The sequence below is a fragment of the Hipposideros armiger genome, unplaced genomic scaffold, assembly GCF_001890085.2.
Source record: "Hipposideros armiger isolate ML-2016 unplaced genomic scaffold, ASM189008v1 scaffold_33, whole genome shotgun sequence".
Classification (NCBI taxonomy): domain Eukaryota; kingdom Metazoa; phylum Chordata; class Mammalia; order Chiroptera; family Hipposideridae; genus Hipposideros; species Hipposideros armiger.
In genome coordinates this window covers 4667429-4687502 of record NW_017731383.1, presented here as the reverse complement: position 1 = coordinate 4687502, position 20074 = coordinate 4667429, and the positions used below count along the sequence as shown (strand labels likewise).

General features: G+C 47.4%; 2 protein-coding genes across 6 annotated transcripts in view; one reads left to right on the top strand and one right to left on the bottom strand.

Moving 5' to 3' along the window:
* Positions 1 to 6138, top strand: part of SIMC1 (SUMO interacting motifs containing 1) — a 48801-nt gene extending 42663 nt beyond the window's left edge. Inside the window, exon 10 of the mRNA XM_019637477.1 lies at positions 5634 to 6138. Coding sequence (XP_019493022.1) covers positions 5634 to 5908 — 275 coding nt within the window. The 3' untranslated portion in view covers positions 5909 to 6138. The remainder of the gene's footprint in view (positions 1 to 5633) is intronic.
* Positions 6139 to 6570: 432 nt separating this feature from the next.
* Positions 6571 to 19259, bottom strand: KIAA1191 (KIAA1191 ortholog). Of its 5 annotated transcripts, XM_019637480.1 has the most exons (9): positions 19046 to 19259; positions 17862 to 17974; positions 17519 to 17605; positions 15037 to 15215; positions 12355 to 12481; positions 10350 to 10474; positions 8339 to 8445; positions 8013 to 8155; positions 6571 to 7905 (listed from the first exon to the last, which is right to left on the bottom strand). In XM_019637480.1, exons 3-9 carry the CDS (start codon positions 17544 to 17546, stop codon positions 7697 to 7699), a joined length of 918 nt encoding a protein of 305 aa, XP_019493025.1. In that variant the 5' UTR covers positions 17547 to 17605; positions 17862 to 17974; positions 19046 to 19259; the 3' UTR covers positions 6571 to 7696. The 5 variants fall into 5 exon arrangements, with proteins under 5 accessions (XP_019493025.1, XP_019493026.1, XP_019493029.1 ...); XM_019637481.1 differs by lacking the exon at positions 17519 to 17605; XM_019637484.1 differs by lacking the exons at positions 15037 to 15215; positions 17519 to 17605.
* Positions 19260 to 20074: the final 815 nt, after the last annotated feature.

The window sequence follows — 20074 nt, the reverse complement described above, 5'->3', positions numbered from 1 at the left end:
ACAAAGCTTCCCATCTAGGGGAGACTGCCCCTAATTCCCACATGGGCCAGTGAGCTGCGCCTGAGCTGAGCTGCGCCTGAGCTGCCAACAAGTGGCAGGATGGCTCAGCTAAAAAAAAAAAAAGAATAAGGGTGAGGAAGGCCTCAGACTAGTATATTGAATAAATGGGCTATGTTGGGCTATGTTCTAATACTGTTTTATCCTTGACATTCTCCCCAGTTCCTTTGGAGACCAAGGGTTAAAAGGAGAAAAATATTTAGAATCAGCAATTTGATAACAGTGTCTACAGAGAACATAGCTGAATGGTGCCCTGAAATGGTCAATGTCCTTCCTTGTCAGTGGGCACTTTACTGTGAGGGCTCCTTAGACATCTCTGCCTATTCAAGTGGTCTGAGGACATTGTAGAGGGCATTTTGAGGTCAGCCTGAGTTGTCCAGCTCCAAGGGTGGGGGAAGAAGGGAAGAAGTTGGGGAGCCTCTCAGCATGGAGGGAGAGAGGAAGGAAGACTAGGTAAATTCACATACACTGGCTTATATCATCTGATGACCTTGTGGAGGGGCGTATCATTCCCTTTCACAGATGGGAAAACAAAGGCAAGAGAAAAGTAAATGCAGAGCTAGGTCTATTGCCAAAGTCTGTGCGCAATGAAAACACACTAGAAGGAATTACTTTTCTAGGAAATTACTGGGTGAGATCAGAAGGTAAGATTCTAAGGAATTTCCATTTTCCAAACTCTCTATACATGGTTAAATTACTTTTGTACAGACCTTTGACCTTGAGGAAAAGTCGATCCTATGCCTCCACATTTCCATAGAGAGCAGAGCAGCCCCAACGAGACGTGGCTGCTGGGCTGTGTGCTGAGCTCACATCCTTTGGCTAAAAGAAGCCATCCCCACACCCCTTTCACAGCTATGCAGTTCAAGTTGGAGCCTCAGCAAAATTACACGTTGCCATGTGCCGTGAGTTTTCCTGATGCTTGCGACTAGCTAGAACCTCACACTTTAAAACTATGAATTCTAGGAATTTAAACAAACACTTTTTTTTCCCGTTTTTTTAGCTGAGCCATCCTGCCACCTGTTGGCAGCTCAGCGGCTGCTCAGCTCAGGCCGGGACTCGAACCGCTGTTGCTCAGAGCTCAAACTCTTGAGCGAGCTCTTAACCAACTGAGCCACTCGGCCGGCCCAAACATACACTTTTTAAATGAACAAAAGGCATGACTTACCTGAACCCCACTGTGCAGCACAGCTCAGACAGGTGGCCCCCAGAAGTCCGACGCCAGTTCATTCCGAGGAGTCACACACACAGCCTTCCTGCAAAGAGCCCTGTCCACAGAGGGAGAAGCAGGTGCTCACAAGATCAGGTCACTTCTTACACTCATCCAGGCAGTGAATATTTACCGAACGTCTTCCCTGGGCCTGGCTCATTGGGCAAATGTCAGTGAGTAAGACCAACACGGCCCTGCCCTGCCCTCACAGAGCTTCCCATCTAGGGGAGACTGCCCCTAAACAAACAATCCCTCAAATAACATATAATCCCTGTTAAAATAAATGCTGTGAAGGAAAGTACAAGTGCACAAAATAGGAGGACCCACTCTATTGTTGGAGGGACCCGGGAAGGGTCTGAAAAAGTGACACTTCAGCTGAGATATGAAGTATTGAGGTTAGCCAGGCAAATAGGGAGGGCAGAGTTTTCCAGAAAGAGAAAAACAGCAGGTCCAAGGGCCTTGAGGCAGCAAGTTGCTTAGCAAGTCCAAGGAGCATAGAACAAGCTAGTCGGACTGGGATGTAGTGAGCAAGGGAAGAACAGCTGGAGAGGAGGCTAGAAGAGCGGATAGGCTAGGACGCGAAGGGCCTCCGGGCCAGGTGACGGAATTTCAACTCGGCTCCAAGAGGGAAGAGAAACCATCCATGTGGTTTGAAGTCAGGTTGCTCTCCCCAGTGTGTGGCCAATGGCTTGGGGAGGACCAGAGAGGTCAGGGAGGCATAATGGTACCGAGGGGGTGGGTCATGCAGTGGGGAGGGACAGCGCACTGTCAACATCAGTCAGCCAGGACTTGGGTGATGGAATCTGAAGGATGACACCCAGGGTTCTGCCGTGACTGACATGCAGGTGAATGGAGCAAAAGATCTGCAAGGAAGATAAAGGGCTCAGGGTGACTGGTAGGGTGGAGATTCCTACAGTGAGGATGATGATGATAAAGTGATAACAGCTAACCCTAGTATTGACCCAGGAAACACAGACAAAATATCTTGAGCCAGGCATTGTGCTAAACCCTTTTTATCAACCACCTCACGGTTATCGCAGCCACCGCTGCTGTAAGAATTCTTGTCCCTACTGAAGCATCAAGTCCAAGGCCTTGCCAACGGGACCAGATGTCTCAAGTTCACTGGCCAAGACTTCCTCCCCCTTGGACAGTGCTTCGATGGGCACTGCCAACATTTGCTTCTTTGAATTTCCTGTCTTCTTTTAATAAACTGCAAGCTCTTGTTGGCCCCACCCCAAGTCATCCCTATCTCACTATTTAGCCGATTCCATTTTTTCAAAATCTTTTTTATATTTTTCAGAGTAGCACATGCCTTGTTTAAGAAAACAAACGAATTCTACTAAAAGGCTTTTGTCCCTGGGACCCTTCTCCACTGGTGGCAGAGTGAACTGGAACACCTGCCCCTAGTTAACCACCCCAGAGCCTTCCATTTGATGTGTGGCCCAGCCTCCTCTCCGGTCACATCTAGTGCGGCTCCCTCACTACCTCTTACTGCCCGGTGTTTACCTCTAGTTCCCCAAACAAGCTTGCCCTGCCTCGGGGCATCTGCACTTGCCATTCTCCCTGCCCGACTGCTTCCCCCAAACCATGGTACGGCTGCCTCTCTCATCCTCCCTGACTCAGCACGAGGCCCTTCCTGACTGGCGTGGGCGGCTTCCCTCATCCCCCGCAACGTTACTGTTAGCACAGCATCTAATGTGTTACTCACCAAATCCATAATTGTTGTGTTGGCTTGTTTACTGTCCGGCTTCCTGTGACGAGAATGTCAGTCTATGACAGCTGGGCCCGAGTCCCTGATGCCACTGTATCCCGAGTCTAGTCGGTTCCAGGTACATAGTAGGTGCTCACTGTAAGTTTTTGTCAATTGAATGTTGAAAGGGCCCTGTAATGGCATCTCAAGGCAGCTTTGCTTCCTATGTTTCCAGACGTTTTGGACACTTTGTAATGTACAGTAATACCTTGGTTTGCGAGCATAACTTGTTCCGGAAACAAACTACTCGTATTGCAAGACATCACTCGTTTACCACATTAAAATGTATTAGAAATGTTTGCTCGTCTTGTGGAACACTTGCAAACCAAGTTACTCGCAATCCAAGGTTTTACTGTATTTATTGTACTTTTTTTCAGATTACAGTTAGACCCATTGCTATGAATTTAGAGGGAATTTACCTGAAAAGATATCTAAAGGCTGAGGAAAAACACATTGAGCATATTATTTGAAAATGTAACTGAATACAGTGCTTAAAAATAAGTTTATTCTGTTTCGCAAATTGTGGACACTGTATAGTTCAGTCGTAATGACCTGCTAATGAAGCGCCATAGTCCCTTTTATAAACGAGGAGACTGAGAAACGGTGCTAAGTGCAGTCGGGTGCAGCTGGGGGTCGCCCCGTCCTCAGGGCTCTTCTCCATCCATTTATTTCCTTATATGTGACCTCGTGCTCCTTTGTCTCAACTCCACACACTTCCAGAACCTTGCTGAGGCAGGTCTCTGGATTTGGGATGACAGATGCTTATAACTTCTTTTACTTTCCCTCAATATTTACAGTTTTGAACCTACAGAGAAGTTGAAAGAGCAGGATAATGAACACCCATATACCCTTTATGTTGATTTACCAGCTGTTAACATTTTGCCACATTTGGTTTATCTCTTGATTCATCTGTATACTTTTCTTATGTCCCATTTATTTTCTGAACCAGTGGAGAGTGATTTGTACTATCATAGTCCTCATGCTAAATAAAATACTTCAGCTTAAGAACAAGGATATTCTACTACATACCACCGTTCATTACCACACTCAAAAAATTTTTCCTCAATCATCTCCTATGTCCCAACAGCCTTTCTAGGTGCTGGTTTTGTTTTGAGCCAGGATTCAGTCAATCGTCATGCATTGTGCTTGGTGGGTAGCACTTTGGTCTCCTTTGATCTATTGATAGCACAGCTCCCAGCCTTGTCTTTCATAATACAGACATTTTTGAAGAGTCCAGGCCAGTTATGTCACAAAATGTCCATAATTGGTGTTGTCTAATCATTTCCTTGTGATCAGATTCATGGTAAATCCTATTGGCAAAGACACTGACGGGATGACGACGTGCCCTCCTGCCGCAGTGCATGATGTCCCATTACTGGTGATGTTAAGTTTGACCACTTGGCTAAGGTCGTAGCTATCAGATTTCTCTATTGTTCTTTGTTATTAGTGAGTAATCCAGAGGGTAGAACTTTGAGCCTGAGTATCTTGTTCACGGAGTATCTTGTTTCCCTCAATGGTTTTAACATCCAGTAATGGTTCTTACCTGAATCGCTCATTATATCAGTAGATTTAGAAGTGGTTACTTTCTAGTTACACATTCCTTCTACAATTCTTAAATGGCCTTCTCCTGGAAAAAAGGACCTTTTCCTTCTTCCTCCCCGCCCCCCCCCTTTTTTTTTACCATGAACTTGAGACTTTTTAAAATTCAGTGTGTTAGAATCCATTTTTGTCATTTTTATGATCACAATGTCCAAAATGTAGCCAACAGGAGCCCCCTTCAAGCTGGCTTCTTTGTCCTTGAGACACGTCCCCATCAGTTTTTAAGCATTCCCTTACTTCCCTGTAAAGATGTTCTTGGTTCACCTTGTAATTTCCTAGAATCAGCCTTCATTCCCCCCAAAATTCTGATTTCTTAGTGGGAGTGGGGAATAGTATTAGAAGCCAAGATCTAGATGTTAAGTATGTGGTTGCTACTGGAGTGTCTGCTTCCTGGCCCCATCTGACACCAGAGCCAGTAAATTACATAATTAAAAAAAAATACAAATTCATACTGATACCTGTTTCCACGCCCACAGAATTTTTCCTCTTCCTATTCCGTAACTGATAATGAGAACCCTTGCTCTGAAAAACAAATATATTTACTCATTTGGTCTATCGTACAATACATACAAAATGGTTCCATTTAAACAGAATTACTACAATAAACCAAAACCAACGAACTTATTAAGTAAAAGTTCAATATTTCTTTGCAATTCTTTCATACTTAGGAAATCTCCCTGAAGGTATTCAAAATTCACATATTTTTCAAGTAGTTATATTGATTTTAAATAGTTTCATTGTTTAATATAGATTCACTGTTTAAATCAACAAAGGGAAAAAACACATGGAATATAACTTTTTTTTTTAACATGAAGAACTTAAAGACCAGAGCAAACCAAGAACACAAAGGACCTTTTGGAAATGGAGTTACCACAGGTCCTCACGCGGCCTTTGACTTGTATCCCAGTAACTAGGCAACCAGCCTTTGCCCAGACCTTCCCTTCTAAAGTGGGACTTCTTAAATCCTAAAGAACTGAAAAGCAGTTGAGGACAGTCCCACTGACCCTTTCCCTCTTGCAGAGCACTTACGGAGTTCGGTGATCGATCGAAAAGACTTGATCATCAAAAGGATTAAGCCCAAGCCCCAGCAAGGCGACGACATCACCGTGGTGGACGTGGAGAAGCAGATTGAGGCCTTCCGCAGCCGCCTGGTCCAGATGCTGGGGGAGCCTCTGGTCCCCCAGCTCCAAAACAAAGTGCACTTGCTGAAGCTCCTGCTCTTCTACGCCGCGGACTTGAACCCTGACACAGAGCTGCCCCCTGGAGAACTGGAGCAGCCCCTGAGGTCCTTCTGAACACCAAGAATGCCTCCTAACTCTATCTGCAACTACCTGGAAATTCTAAAACCTTAAAAAGTAGTTCGAGATCGTATAGGACCAAACCTAGCTTATTTATCTGTAGGTTATAACTTTCTCTTTAGTAAATGTCTTGTTTTGTTTTTTTAATAATCCTATCCTAGCCTATTCTGAAATATGGCTTAAGGATATAAGGTGTATAGATTTTCAAAATAAATTATTTATCTATACTTTTTTTGAAACAGGTACTACTATATGCACTTATGTTTAACATTTCCACTCAATATGTGAAAAAAGAATCCTTCTGCTGAACAAATTCTAAGATGTCAGCGTTACGTTACTCAAGGTACTGATGACCTGTGTCGAAAGAGAAAGACGTCTTCATTTCTCCCTCATGGAACAGACATTGGTATTAGACCTGTTATACTGCCTATCAACTTGATTTTGTGGCCAGTGTATTAAGATTTAATGTAATGGGGGTCGGGTGGGGGGGTGGGTTAGAAACAAAAGGATGAGTATGTTACCAAAAAATATGATGTCAAGAAGATATAATAAAAGGCAATGGTTTTTCAAAATACCAACTTTACCATGCTTAGGCTCCATGACTGAGTAGCAGAATGGAATAACTACTCTTAACAGGGCAAAGAAAACAGCCACCCACATTTGAGAAAGTGGTATGGATTTTTATTGTCAAAACAAGTAAGTACCAGCATAACAAGACAAATAAATTAATTGTTCCGATCATTTGAGGCTCCAGCGCCTCCCTATGAAAAGGCCAGCTCCGCTCTTATGTAGACACAATCCTGTCCAAAGCAAAAACGGGGGACTCGAAACTGTTCAGGACAATGACGGAGCACAGCCAACAGGGAAGTGATGAACAGGTGAGGCCCCTGGTTCCTGTCCTCAGGCAGCTGTGTGTTTATACAGGTGTGAGGCTCATCTTGGGGGACAAGATTGCATATAGGAAGTTTTTCCTTCTCCCACCTCTCAGGCCCTGGCCCAAACAAGGAAATCAGAACAGGGTGATGCAGGCTTCATTCACATGAACCTCAAGACTACGTATCTACGTATCGTTCCCACCTTCTTTTTAAAAGAGTTTAACATCCATTTATGTAGACCAAACCAGTAGGTTGAATTTCTGCCTTAGAAAGTTTTCAACCAAACTGGAGTCAAATTAACCTCACTTTAAAAGTGCAACAGAAGTTATGCAGGGCTTGTGACAGAGGTACTGCAGGCCCGGAGGCTCTGCCAGGAGGCAGGGGAGAGGCCCTTGCCAAGTCTGGCTTTGAACTGGGCCCAGATGGCAAACAGGTCGCAGGTCCCCCGACTGACAAGGCTGGAACGCACAGCACGGCACTGTTGAGGGCCCAGGATGGTCAGTGAGCACCTCTGCGCTATGACCTGTCCGTGCTCGCGCTGACGTAGTAAAGGGATCAAGAGGCCTCAGCTGGGCATAGCACAGACACTAGTTACCTAGTAAGCAGTGATCACAGTTCTTGTCTAGGCTGAATGATACCAAAATCGTAATGAGGCCACATACGTCACTGCTGAGATTACTGAGTCTAACGTTGAATTAAAGCAACACACAATGGCTTCTTCCACAAGGACAAGCTTTGCACTAATGTTTCTCAAAAACCAATTATGTCTCCAGCTCTAGCCTCGGATTAAGAGGTTTTGAAAAAACAAAACAACAAAAAGAAAACCAAAACCTTTCCTATGTCAAAGCCAAGGTGAAAGGGAAGCAGGTGCCAGACACCCACTTATCCAGAATCCCTGGAAGAGAAAGCTCTAGAAGCCAGTGGGTGTGAGCACATTCAAGTCACGGGGTTTGATATTATGGGTCCGTGGCGGTTGTTTCTTCCCTTCCATCACTGGGAGGTCCATCTTGGGCGGCTGGAAGGTTGCTGGACTTTCAGCCATGCGGGTGGCCTGTGCGCGGATCAGTTCCATTGGAGAAGGTTTCTGGGCGCCTTTGTAGGCCTGGGTGGCAAAGCCTCCTACAGAAATAAACCAGAGCAAACGATTTCAAAATCAGTGGGCAGCTCCCGATACACATGGTAAAACGCCTGCCACACCGTTTTCTCTTCTGAAGGAGCTGCCTTACCCGAATCAGACTTCTGGAGGGTTCTTGGTCCAAAGAGGCTCCATTTATCTGCCGAGTTTCTGTCTTTATCTCCGCTTCCAGAATCCATGGTGCTAAGATTTGGGCCAGGTAAGGCTGTAGACGAGCCAGAAGAGAACCAGCCTCTGGCAGAGAAAGAATGCAACATATCCTAATATAGCCTCTTCCTACACCTCTAGAAGTGTCTCGCGCCGAAAGACTAGGAGCTGTCAACTCCCCCTGCTCGCTCTGGAACCGCCGGCGTGAGCCCCGTTTTGGACGCAGCACTAGCCCTCCGTTAGCACACTGCGCTCACAGGAAGGACTCACCTGGGCTTCTGCTTAGGGGAGGAGTGGGGGCTGGTGCTGGGGGTGGACTGGGCCGAGGCCGGCAGCTCCTCCTCCCTCGCTACCTCTCCACTCTGTAGCTTCAGCTTCTGTTCAGACAGGTGAGAGAGACATTAAACCTCCAGGCCAATGCACAACAGCTAAGTTTGGGTATAAACAACCTGCTTCATACCAACAAAAGGAAAACATTAACAGGTGGAATAATTTTGGAGTATAGAACAGATATTCCTTGGATTTTGCCATACTAGATAGAATTCCATCTTTCAAAAAAAAGTATTCGTTCTACAACATATCTCAAACATCTCTGTCCTAAATGCCACACTGGAGATTTTAATTTTCCCCCCGTTACCAGCCAGGAGGTGGGAGAGCCAGAACTCAAGCTGCAGCCCCTCTCGGTCTTTGAAGTCGAGCCTGGAACGCCTCCCTTGCTGCCTCTCCTGCCACTGCCAGGCTCTCAAAGCCAAGACTCCAGCTACACGCATGCTCTGTAGAGTCCGTCCCATTCTCCCTTTTCCTGCCTGTAACCAGTCACTCTGGGTTCCCTTTGCACTGTAAGCCTACCTCTAACGTACAGACTCGCGGTGTGCTGGGGGAGGGACAAATCTACCTCCCAGTTCTCCATCGAGGCTCCCACACTGCCTCTATGCTCCATGTCTAGTCTGCCAATGCTCAGCTCCAAACAAATGGCCATGACTGAATTTTCTCAGAGATGCAACATGTCAATTTGTGTAAGCTGGCATTTCTGCCATCCATATGTTCTAATCCTGTGGCCAAGATGCAGGAAAGGGGCCAAAGTTAGTTCTACCATGATGCAGGGTGAACTGCTCAACCGGAATTCTGACTGACACCTATCCTGGAAGGTTCTGTGTCAGAGACCGACAGTGGCCCTTTCCGGAAGCATCTGTCTTGTCTGAGAGCTTAAACACCATCAACCCAACTCTGATCCCCCACAGCAGTGATTTTTAAACTCAGCTTCGGGCAAAAGACATCTGGGATGCTTATTACGAAATGCAACAGTCCACGGTGTCTTACATCTCTACCCACAGGCCACCAGCGCCCACTAGTCCTCCTTCCAGGTATCCTATGTCGTGACCCTTTGAACCTCTTCAAAAGCCACGTTCTCAGACAGCTTTGGAATATAGAGGGGCAGAAACAGCAGGAAGCATCGGGAGACGAGTGCAGGTGCTACGACTGGTTCAATACATGACCCTGGACCTCAGCCTTCATTTACGAAGCGCCGAGAGTAGTATCCACCTCAAAGGATTAATACAAAGACTAAGTGAATGGGAGTGATTCCTAAATCATAAGCACTATTAAGTATAATGTGGTCGTCCCTGAAATGAAGTAATTTGGAATTATTTTATTCATATACTATTTGGTCAGCATTAACCCTAACAAAAATTACTCTTCATTTACTCCAATTTTAGAAGTAAGAGAGCTAAAAACATTCCAATTCTACATTTGCTTTTAGTTTTGAAAAAATTACACACACAGCACGACACTCCTTTCCAGCTGAAGTGTCACCGCTGCTGCGACTGCCCGATGCTCCTCTCCCCCCACCCTGTTGACCCCTCTGGTACACGAAGGGATTGATCTACACCGGCTTTCCTGTTCATGACGTGCTCACGCACGTCACATGTATAAGTGCAGGGGGCACTTCATCCTCCTGACCAGACACCCCCACTTCATAGGCAGAGAAGCAGGACCTACAGGGCAGAGAGCTCCGGGGCCTCCAGCCAGGAAGGGCCCCCCAGGTGGGGCTGAAGCAGTTCTAAACCCCTTCCCAGAGCTCTCCCCATCACTCTGCACAACCCCAACTACTGGGTTGTCAGAAAAGTCATGATGTATTTTTTCTGTTTTTCGTTGCAAAAATGCGTCATGACTTTTCCAACAACCCAAGAGCTGAGCTGGCAACTTCTAAACCCCAGCCACATCTCAGGCTATGACAGGCGAGGGTTTTGTGTTTCCAAAGTTCCTAAAGAAACAAGCTTACGTGGAGTGCTTCTGCTACTCGAAGGTACTTGGTCTCCTCGGTGGTGAGGCCCCTGTGGGGTGTGTAGCCGGCACCTCTCAGCCCTGCCTGCTGCTCAAAGCGTTGAATGCTCTCCTGGGTCTGTTCTGGGAACAGAGGAGACGATGGTCATGCCCATGCCCTTCCATCACAGCCAGGGCAGACAACGCAAATATCCGCTGTTCTCCCCGGAAGCAAGAGACCACACTGACCATGGAGGAGGAGGGTTCCCCCGGACCAGCAGAAATTCTGAACTTCTAGCCAGAAAGAAGCCTTCCCTCACACCACACGGCACTCCTGAAGGGGCACTACATGACCTTCAGGGACACCCCTTACCTGCCTCTTATTTGTACACTGTGACATTCTCTTTATATTTAGAAATGCAATGTGGAGAAGCCAGCTGACATTTAGAAACAGTCACAAGTTCTACAAATACAGTTTCCTAAGAAAGACGCACCACCTTCATGACCGTCACCAAAGAGAAACAGGCCACCTTTCATTTTGGCTGGATGGTGCCAAGTACCAATTAGATCCAGACCACAGAGAACGTGCCTTGAACTAGCCCAGGTCTACTGAGCCAAGGTTTGTCGTGTGTGCAAATGCCTCCCAGGGTACCTGGCACAGCAGACAGACAGCTCAAGGTTAGATCAGTCTGACCCGCTCACCTCGTAATCAAATACTGTGGAATGACTGACAGCTGTGGACCAAAAGTCTAGATATCAGATGTCCTTTATGACACTCCTTTTGAAGGCACTAGTTAATTTCCATCAGAAATAGAAGCACAAGGAAGAAAAAAAAAGTAAACATATGAAGGTGTTTTCCAGTTTTACCAAGTAGCCAACTGGAAACTGAAAAGGCAGGAAAGGACTTAACGCACACAGCACACCAACACCAGGGTTTCAAATGCAGCTATTTTTTTTTTTAAAATATCAGACTGTAACAACATCAAAAGTTCATGGCAGTATTAACTGAAAAAAAATGGTATGTCTACCATATCTGCAATTGTATAAAAATATGCACACAAGTGAAAGCGAAGAAGCCAAGTATCTGAGCGACAGCAGCATACTGGGGTGTTAGAATGTTCTGTAGCGTTGGCACTGTATTTGCAATAAAGAAGTTATATCGTGCTAAAAGAACAGTGACAGGCTTCTTTCTAACACTGTCAGAACACATTCTCAAGCTTGCAAAACACAGCAGAAGGTGCTGATTCAAATGGTGCATTTACATGTGAATAAGACAAAGTCCAAGGAGAGCCTGGACTTCTGGTTCTTGGGTGAATTCTCCAGGAATTGCCCCTGACAAACATGTCCTCCCAGAACAGATAAACTAGGGCTTCTGACTTTGAAACTGAGCCACCTAGAAGCTCTATGTGCCTGTCCCCAGCAGTGGCTGCTGTTGACAAGCAGAGCTGTGTGGCTAATAACTGTTAACTTCCCACAGCAACCAGAGACCTCCAGAATCAAGGTTTAAAAAAAAAAATGCAAGCTCTCTTTTTTGCGATCTCAATTGGACCAGAAATTACACAAATCCATAAGGCTAAAGGCGCTTGAGGCAAAGAACTTTCCTCAAGGTCCAGGAAGGGAAACAACTTTGCCATTTAAATAAATAAATTAAATACAGGGCAGGTGGGGGATGCCTCCAAGTGTCGCCTTCTCCAGCAGCAGCTTGCAGCCACTGATCACAGAGTCATCTAACCCTCCCTGCAGCTGCCAGCCAGTCTCCCCGTTTCATTAGGGAAAGCAGTCTCTGAGTAACATGGCCCAGGCCACACTGATGGATGCGGGGAGTAAGACCGCATCAGCAGACAGCAGGAGTGCACCTAAGTCCACTGAGACGCCCAGTGTTTGGCTTCAACACTGGCAACTGGCAGCCAAGCTGACATCTGCCTCGCGTGCTCAGGACAGGCTATCAGGCAGGTGCATTTGCAGAACCCCTGAACTCTTCCCGCCCCTACTCCACTCTAATTCTGAGGGTGCAGGGTGCTTACTTGTGATCAGAGAATTCATGATGACACGGGTAGCTTTCGCCTTCACCACGGGGACCTTGTCCGTGCTGTCAATGGCCGATGACAGGGTCATGGCCGGGGAGGGGACACTGGCCTCTCCTTCCTCCACCTGTTCAAGAGAGGCAAGGAGGCACCTGAGCAGAGCCGGGGAGTCGCACACCCAACCTTACTCTTTTGGGGAAGAAGTTGCTGAAACGCTGTTGATCTGATAGGTAAGGAACTATTTGAAGGGAGGGGTTTGTTGTCTCCACCCTATCAGGTATGTACCATCCACACTGACAAGAGATGAAGACACTACACGAATAGCTTGAATTGATGAAAGTGGGAAAGCCCGAATGTGAGGCTCTCAGGCGCCCCACCTCCCAGCCCTGTCTGTCCCACAGACTACACGACCACCTGCTCCTAAGCTCTGACCACGTCCCAGGCAGGACGCTGGCTGTCACGTAACTCGCCACGGCATTAGCTAAGCAGTTCAGATGCCAGAAGGCCCTGGAGGGCCTGTGAGTGGGTTACCGGGCCCAGCCCCGAGCTGATCCAGCAGGCCCGGGTGGGCTCAAGATCTTACGTTTCTAACAAATTCCAGCTGATGCTGCTGCTGCTGGTCCCCGAGACCACACTTCGAGGACCACGGCTCTAAGGTTCCAGAATGGTCGTTTAAAACAAACCAAAAGTCGACGTAGCTCCTAATCTTTAATGCAAGAGCCGAGAACTCGCCTCCTGCTGTCACCCAAACCCCTGACACCATCCTCAGGACTAGCGGAACGAGAACTGGTTTTATTCTTTGTTCTCTGCTTCTCCAAAGGAGTTGAAAGAAAAGATGGCTCAGAAAGGAGGAGGGCAGAAGTACTGAAATGTTGTATCCCTGTGACAAAACTGGATTTATACTTGTCAGCTGTGACCTCACTCAAGTGAAACTTCAATCTCTTGCTTCCTTACTCAGAAGATGGATGGCAGGCAGAACAAATGAAAGAACGCAGGTGACAAGTCAGGCTGAGCTTTCCTTTGAGAGCAGCTGTCCCAGCTGGGCACACAGCAAACGGGAAGGGAGCCCACTCGGACTTGTGACGGAAGCAGCGGCCTTTATGAATGGACCCGGTGTGCTACCCTTCAAAGCACTGTCACAAGCCTTGTTCTGCTCTGGTCCCCAAGTCCGCTGCTTTGGCACAGCAGGCAGGCTGCCAGCAGGGTCCTTTTCTCCCATTACTGCCAGTCCTCTCCTTACACAAAATATTTTTTACTCAACCATGGATTGGGTCAGATTTCAGTAGATAACGGACACAGGGAATTTTCCCCAGAGCTGTAGGGGACGCTTTTGTAGAAAGCAGCTCCCTGCTCTGAGAGCTTAAGGGAAGGGGGTGGGAGGGCCTTTTGAAAGGAAGAATCAAATACAGCTCTACAAGTGAAACCTACGCTGGGAGCCAGGATCCATGTGTCAGACACATACCTACTGTGTGTCAAATCTTTCAATCCTGTCATTTAATCCCCACTACACCTCCATGACAAAAGTATTCCCATCTCTCAGATGGAGACACTGTGGCTCAGGGGTGAAGCTGGGTACCCAGGAGCATTGCTAATACGTAGACCATTAGGGGAGTCACACCCAGATCTGTTGAATTGCTCACTGTGCACTTCCTGTCTGGCCCTGAGCTGTCACGCAGCTCAAAGTTCAGTGAAACTGTAGCTGCAGGTTAAACGGCCTCATCTGAACCTGGCAGGCCTAATTTACTCGGGCAACGGTACCACCGTTCTTGCATTGTTGGTGCCTGGAGAGTCAGGGGTGATAGAGACACAGTCCCTGCAGGCAGGAAGCACAGGCTTCAGTGACAACGCCTGCAATGAGCATGTGGGAACCTATGAAACCAACCTGCACAAAAGAGCAGGTGGAGGCCCATCGAGGCGTGTGGGTGTCTGAGGGAGACAGGCTGGAGGAAGGGGGCCCACAGGAAAGGCGTCTGCGGAGGAGGAAGAGCAAGACAAAAAGCACAGCGTGTTCAGGAAAGAGCCAACCTTCCCCCAGTCACAAGGAACCCTATTTTGAAACTGGCTTTACTCTGGGTCCTCTGCTCAATATGGCCGACAGAGTATAAAGCTGGCCATGGCTCCTGCCCTCAAGAAGCTAATGGAAGGTGAGAAAGTAACACCGGGCTCCTGATGGGCCTGTGGTGCACAGAGCTCACAGGGAGAAGTGATCACCTTATGGGGAGGATGGAGGAAAAGTGTCACAGGAGAGATGTGTGCTAAGGACTAAACGGACACCGTTTGTCAGGCAGGTGGGTGGGAGGACAGGTTGGGGACTGAACATTCCAGGCAATCGAGCAGTTGAAGCAAAGGCTCAGAGGCATCAAATGCCCTACCACATCAAGAAATCTGAGACCACTTGCAAGGTCAGATCAGCGGGGAAGCGGCAGACTGCAGCTTGTATTTAATGGTGTGGGAAAGGGGACTGGGGCGGCAGGGGGTGTGGACAGAAGAATCTCGGGTAGGAGATATGGCCATTCTAGTTTGAATTAAAAAGAAAAACACAACGCCCCCCCCCCCAACTCCAGCTGGAGCACAGAAAACATATACAGGGATCCATGGCAGCCGATTCTGTGGGTGCCGGGAGCCACTGAGGGGCACAACGAGGGGCTGGGCATGCCCGAAGCGGGCGGCAGGGGCAGGTACCTTGGCGAGGTGCTGATACTTGCGCTCTGGGATCACTGGCCTCCAGGGGACGCTGCCCACGTCCGACGGAGGAGGGGTCATGGGCGTAGGGTCCTCCAGGGCGTCGTCATAGCTGAAAGCCCGACGGTACATCCCGATGGGCAGGGACATCGTGCCCAGAGGCCCACTGGGCTCAAGAGCTAAGAATAGAGACACCTGTCAGGGTGGGTCGGCAGCTGAGCGAACTAACAGAATAGCTTGTTCTAGAACAGCAAATCCATTCAAGGAAAGGTAATCCGTCGCACTGATGCCTTCCTGGATGCCTGACACTTGCGTTTTCCTCTTAACCCACTCTGCACCCCTAATCCACTTGTGTGAATTAGGAAACTGAAGTTCAATTGCAATTTACCTGAGCAAGGTCACACAACTTCAAAGTGCAGTAAGGAATCAAAATCCAATCCTGTCTGATTTGAAAGCATGTGTTCTTTATGCGACAGAATCCGCCCCCACAGGGATGTCAATGCTCTCGACTCAAGAGGTTGTGAAGTTCTTGCTCCCACTTTACAGATGAGGAAAATAGGGTCTAGAGATGAAATGATCTGCTCAAGTTCACACAGAAAGCAGCCAGCTGGGGCTCGACTGCAGACCCTCTGCCTCCCTGCCTCACCGAAGAAAACAAGAGCACGATTACAAGAATAGTTAAAAGGATGCACCCTCCGCATCACGTGTTTCGAGTGTTCTGAATGGTTTCAACAGCAGAGCCAATCACCAGCACAGAAACTATTAACAGCCCCTCCATAAAGCACCATCAGCTGACCCTGCCATTCCCGTCCCCTGCAACTGACTGGTGGCATGTCTCGCTGTGAGTTAGGCACCCTACTTCAAGGGCACTCTCGGCTCTGCCACAACAGGAAGCAAGGTTCAGTTTGTTTGCTAATCCTTTTATAGCAGAACTAAATGTCCAGATCCTGCCTTTAGCGTGACATTTGCCTGTTGCTAAAATTATACAGTTACTCTCCAAGACATCAACCTGTGTGGCAATAAGTCCAAAACCAGCAAAGACACTTCATTTAAACAGCAAGGGGACCAAGCAGCTACCATTATTACTACTATTGACATTAAGAACTGCTAACAAATCCATAAAAACAGAGGGAATTGGTGGTTGCCTGGGGCTGGGGGTGGGGGATGGGGAGTGACTACTATGGGTAAGAGCTTTTCTTTTCAGGGTGAGGAAGATGTTACAGAATTAGACAATGGTCATGGTTGCACAACCTTGGGAATATACTGAAAACCACTAAATTATTCCCTTTAAATGGGTGAATTTGATGGTATGTGAATTATCTCAAAACAAACACACAAGCAAATCAAAATTACCAAGTACCCTTCCCTGCCAGGCACTTATAGCCCTCCTCTCACCTAACCCTCATTAAGCAGATATTCTTCCCATTTTCCCGCTCAGGAAATGGAGGCATAGATCTTAAGCGACACCCAGCTAGCAAGTATGGATGGGGACCAAACACAGATCTAAGCCAGTGCTCACACCACATGCAACAAGCCGTGCTCCCCACACTACAAAGCACTAACATCATGAGTGCAACCCTGTGGTCTGGGATGGTTACAGCAGGTTTATGGTGATCACAACAGCAACGACGAAAGACAAACTAAAACACAAGCTGATGAAGTTAGAGACTAGAGAGAAATCTATATTGGGGGACATGGGGAAGTCTTCTTATCACTGCACTTAATTTGGAAGCAATTTCAAAAACATCTTAAAAACTCCTCCCAACAGCCATCCCAATAGTCTTCCTAAAAATAATGATCAAGTCAGCTAATATTTACTAGGAACTATATTCCTACAAATAGAGATTCCAACATTTTCTGGGTAGTAAACGCATATTTATATTCACCACTAACTTTTAACTCACATTTTCACATATTTTATGTTTAATCTTCACAGCAGCCCTGAAAGATAGGCACTAGCTATACTGATTATCTAAAATTGAGTGATTCAGATTTGATTAAAAATCACCATTTTTCCTACTAAACCAGTCCAAGGCGAGATCAGTAACCCAGAAAGTACTGCCCTATAAGACCCAGGAGTCATTAAATGTTGCTGTGAGCGTTTTCATGACTGTCTAAGTTTTTGCCCAGACCTCCACCCCACCCATCCCCTACCCTCCTAGAAAGGGGGGTGAGTTCACTCACTGCAGTACATAGGACAAGAACTACCCAGCTTATGCTGAATTCTTATTTGATGCCTTAGGAAAGTGACAAATTTGCCATACCCGAGTGGAATGACTGCTCTCTTTCCAGTTAGATTTTGGGTTCCTAACCTGGCTGGATGGTTAATAAGATAATATTTAAATGATGTGAATCTATTAAATCTAAATACTTCCCTGGTGGCAGAGAGTAACCATCAATACGTGGTTCAGAAAGAGTGGTTTCTATCTAGCTTAAAACATTAAGGGTGAAACACGACTTTACCAAAAAGAATTAAGTTTACCAGGCACTTCTGATTGTCTCGAAGCCATTGAAAGACTGGGATCCAGGAGCTTTTTCTATATAGATTTCAGAGCTGAGTCCCTGCCACCTAATAAAAATAACAAACAGCATTTTCTTACAGTGAACACCAAAGAAGAGCTCCAACACTGTTCTTTTGACAGGCACACAAAGTTTTATGGCTTAGTTACAAGGTTGAAACACACACAACAGCCAATGGGTGAAAAACATGCCAAGGGAGATTAAAAAAAAAAAAAGGCTGAAGTCAAAGGTCTCACCCCACCTGTGGCTGATTTAACACCTTTGATATGACAAAGACGCTACCCCTGGTGAAAAGGTCACCTTACCGGAGTGAAACGATGTGACGATTACGCTGACAGGTAGGTATTAATGAGGAACATGGTCTAGCTGCTGCAAATTAGCGAAGTTGCACAGGAAGAGGCCATCCATTCCAGAGGTTCTAAGAACAACAAACAACCAGCATTGATTGCTGCAGCCCTTCCAAGTCTGCTGAACACCTTCCGGTATGTTCCTGTATTCCCGTAATAGTCTTGCAAGAGGAATTATAAGTTTTTTTATTTTTTTAAGTAAGTTAGGGTTCAGGGTCCAAATCACCTGACCTACAGCAAGGAGCTAGGTACCACCGTGGGTAACTTCATTCCTTGTTGCTAACACTGATTAATATGGATAAGGGTTTTTTATACAATGCTTATCTTGTATTTTAACCCCTGCAACAACCCTGCAAAACAGGTATTATTTATCCCCAATTTAAGAAGGAAACTAAAAATCAGGAAATAAGTGATTTGTCCAGGGTCACAGATCCGTGGACCATCTGTAAGACATACAGTTCACCCCCAATTTACAGGGGAGTTCAAACACCGCTGAGAAAGCCGTTATTTGCTTTTCGACGTTGCTACACTGCTCCTCTCAGCGGGCAAACTAGTTTGTTCTTCATTAAAAAGCATCTCAGAAACCAAAGTTCAGCCATCCTCCGGGTCCGGGAGCATTCCCACCCAGAAACATCCCCCCCCCCGCCCCAGAGTTCAAGCATCTCCCACCCGAGATGCAGGACAATGCCACCCAGAATTTGAAAGGCCAACTCTGACCCAACCCCCTTTCCCACCGTGCGACGCAGGTCAAGACGAAGGAGACTGGGGTCGGGGCCTGACACAAGCACAAGATTTCCCGACAGCAGGGCAAATAGGAGGCTTCAGAGGTGAGGGGGAAGGGACGAGGAGACGGGGGGGTCGGGGGGTACGGTCGGATGAAGTAGAGGCGAGGCCCCGTGCTGGGGCTGCGAGGACAACACGACAGAGATGGCCCACTGGGGGACTCGAGAAGGCGGGGCGAGAGACGCAACGGGCGAGCAAGGCCAGCGGCGGAACCGCCAAGATACGAGCCTGGGTAAGGGGGCGGGGGGGCAGGAGGGGACAGGCCTCGGGCCAGAGCTATGGTGGCAGGGCCAGCTGCGCGCCCCTCAGGATGAGCGGAGAACGGAGCCCCAGGGCCCAGGCCCCGACCATCTGGTTACCTGTTTCGCCGCCGCGGAGCTGCCTGCAGCCCGAGCTCCGGCACTAAAGAGGCTCGGAGGGCCCACGTATCCCGAGAGGCTGTGGCGCAGTCGGAACCCAAGCCATGGTGTGAGCGAAGCTGTGCCCGTGGCGACACTGAAGGACACGGACACCGACGAGGCAGCGCAGGCTGCGGGGCTGGCCGACAGCCTTCGTGATAAAGCCTCCCGATACCGCGTTACGTCACGCGAGACTTGGCCCGGAAGGCACTCGGAGCATGATGGGAGTTGTAGTCCACGATCCAAAAGGCCCCACGACTTTATGGGCACGTCGACTAATAAGAAATGAAATGAGCAAGGACCCTCTTACAGGAAGAGCTGGATCAGGCAGGGTTCATACAAGTGGCAGAACCAAAAAAGGGAGCAAACCTCATCTGCTTCCTCTAGGCAAGGTGGTCCAAATGTCATTTCCCTCTTACACTCTGGAAAGTGATGCTTGAAGAGGTGACCAATCAAATGTCACATCCTGAAGGAAGGCTTATTTTTTTCCCTGTAGGGTTTACAAATATGATAGAGCAACAAAGTTGAGAAAGTAAAAGAAGTTTTTTTAAAAATCTACTCACGTTTCTACCCCACCTCCCAAGCTTGCCATCAAAGTTCATCTCAGGAGGGCTATGGGGCCTGGGGAGAATCTCACATTTACAATAGATTTCAGCATTTGACGCTTTCCAGGTCTACTGGCAGGACTGAGAGGCTTTCCTCAGGCAACTTTAAACGTGAGCGCCATCACCGGGCCACCACACTTGAGTGCACCACGAAATAAAGTCTTTTCTAAATTCTATAGTTAGCTTATGTATAGCACAATTATATTGCAGTGTGATTCTTTGTGTGGATTAAAAGTGGTACTTCATTAATTTGGAACTTTTAAAATATTGTATGCCATAAGTTTTTACCCTCTGTGGAAGCAAAGCTGACACCTTGCCCTCCTCTCCTCCATCAGAGGGAAGGGGGTGCACATCACACCTCAGTCAGCACTTGGCACCCTTACCT

Excerpts from the sequence above, each read along its gene's own strand:
- KIAA1191 (XM_019637480.1), bottom strand. The coding sequence starts at position 17,546 with ATGGCTTCGAGACAATCAGAAGTGCCTG. Across the intron at positions 12,482-15,036 it reads AGTATCAGCACCTCGCCAAG|GTGGAGGAAGGAGAGGCCAG; the intron begins GTACCTGCCCCT and ends TCTCTTGAACAG. Across the intron at positions 8,156-8,338 it reads TCCCCTAAGCAGAAGCCCAG|AGGCTGGTTCTCTTCTGGCT; the intron begins GTGAGTCCTTCC and ends TTTCTCTGCCAG.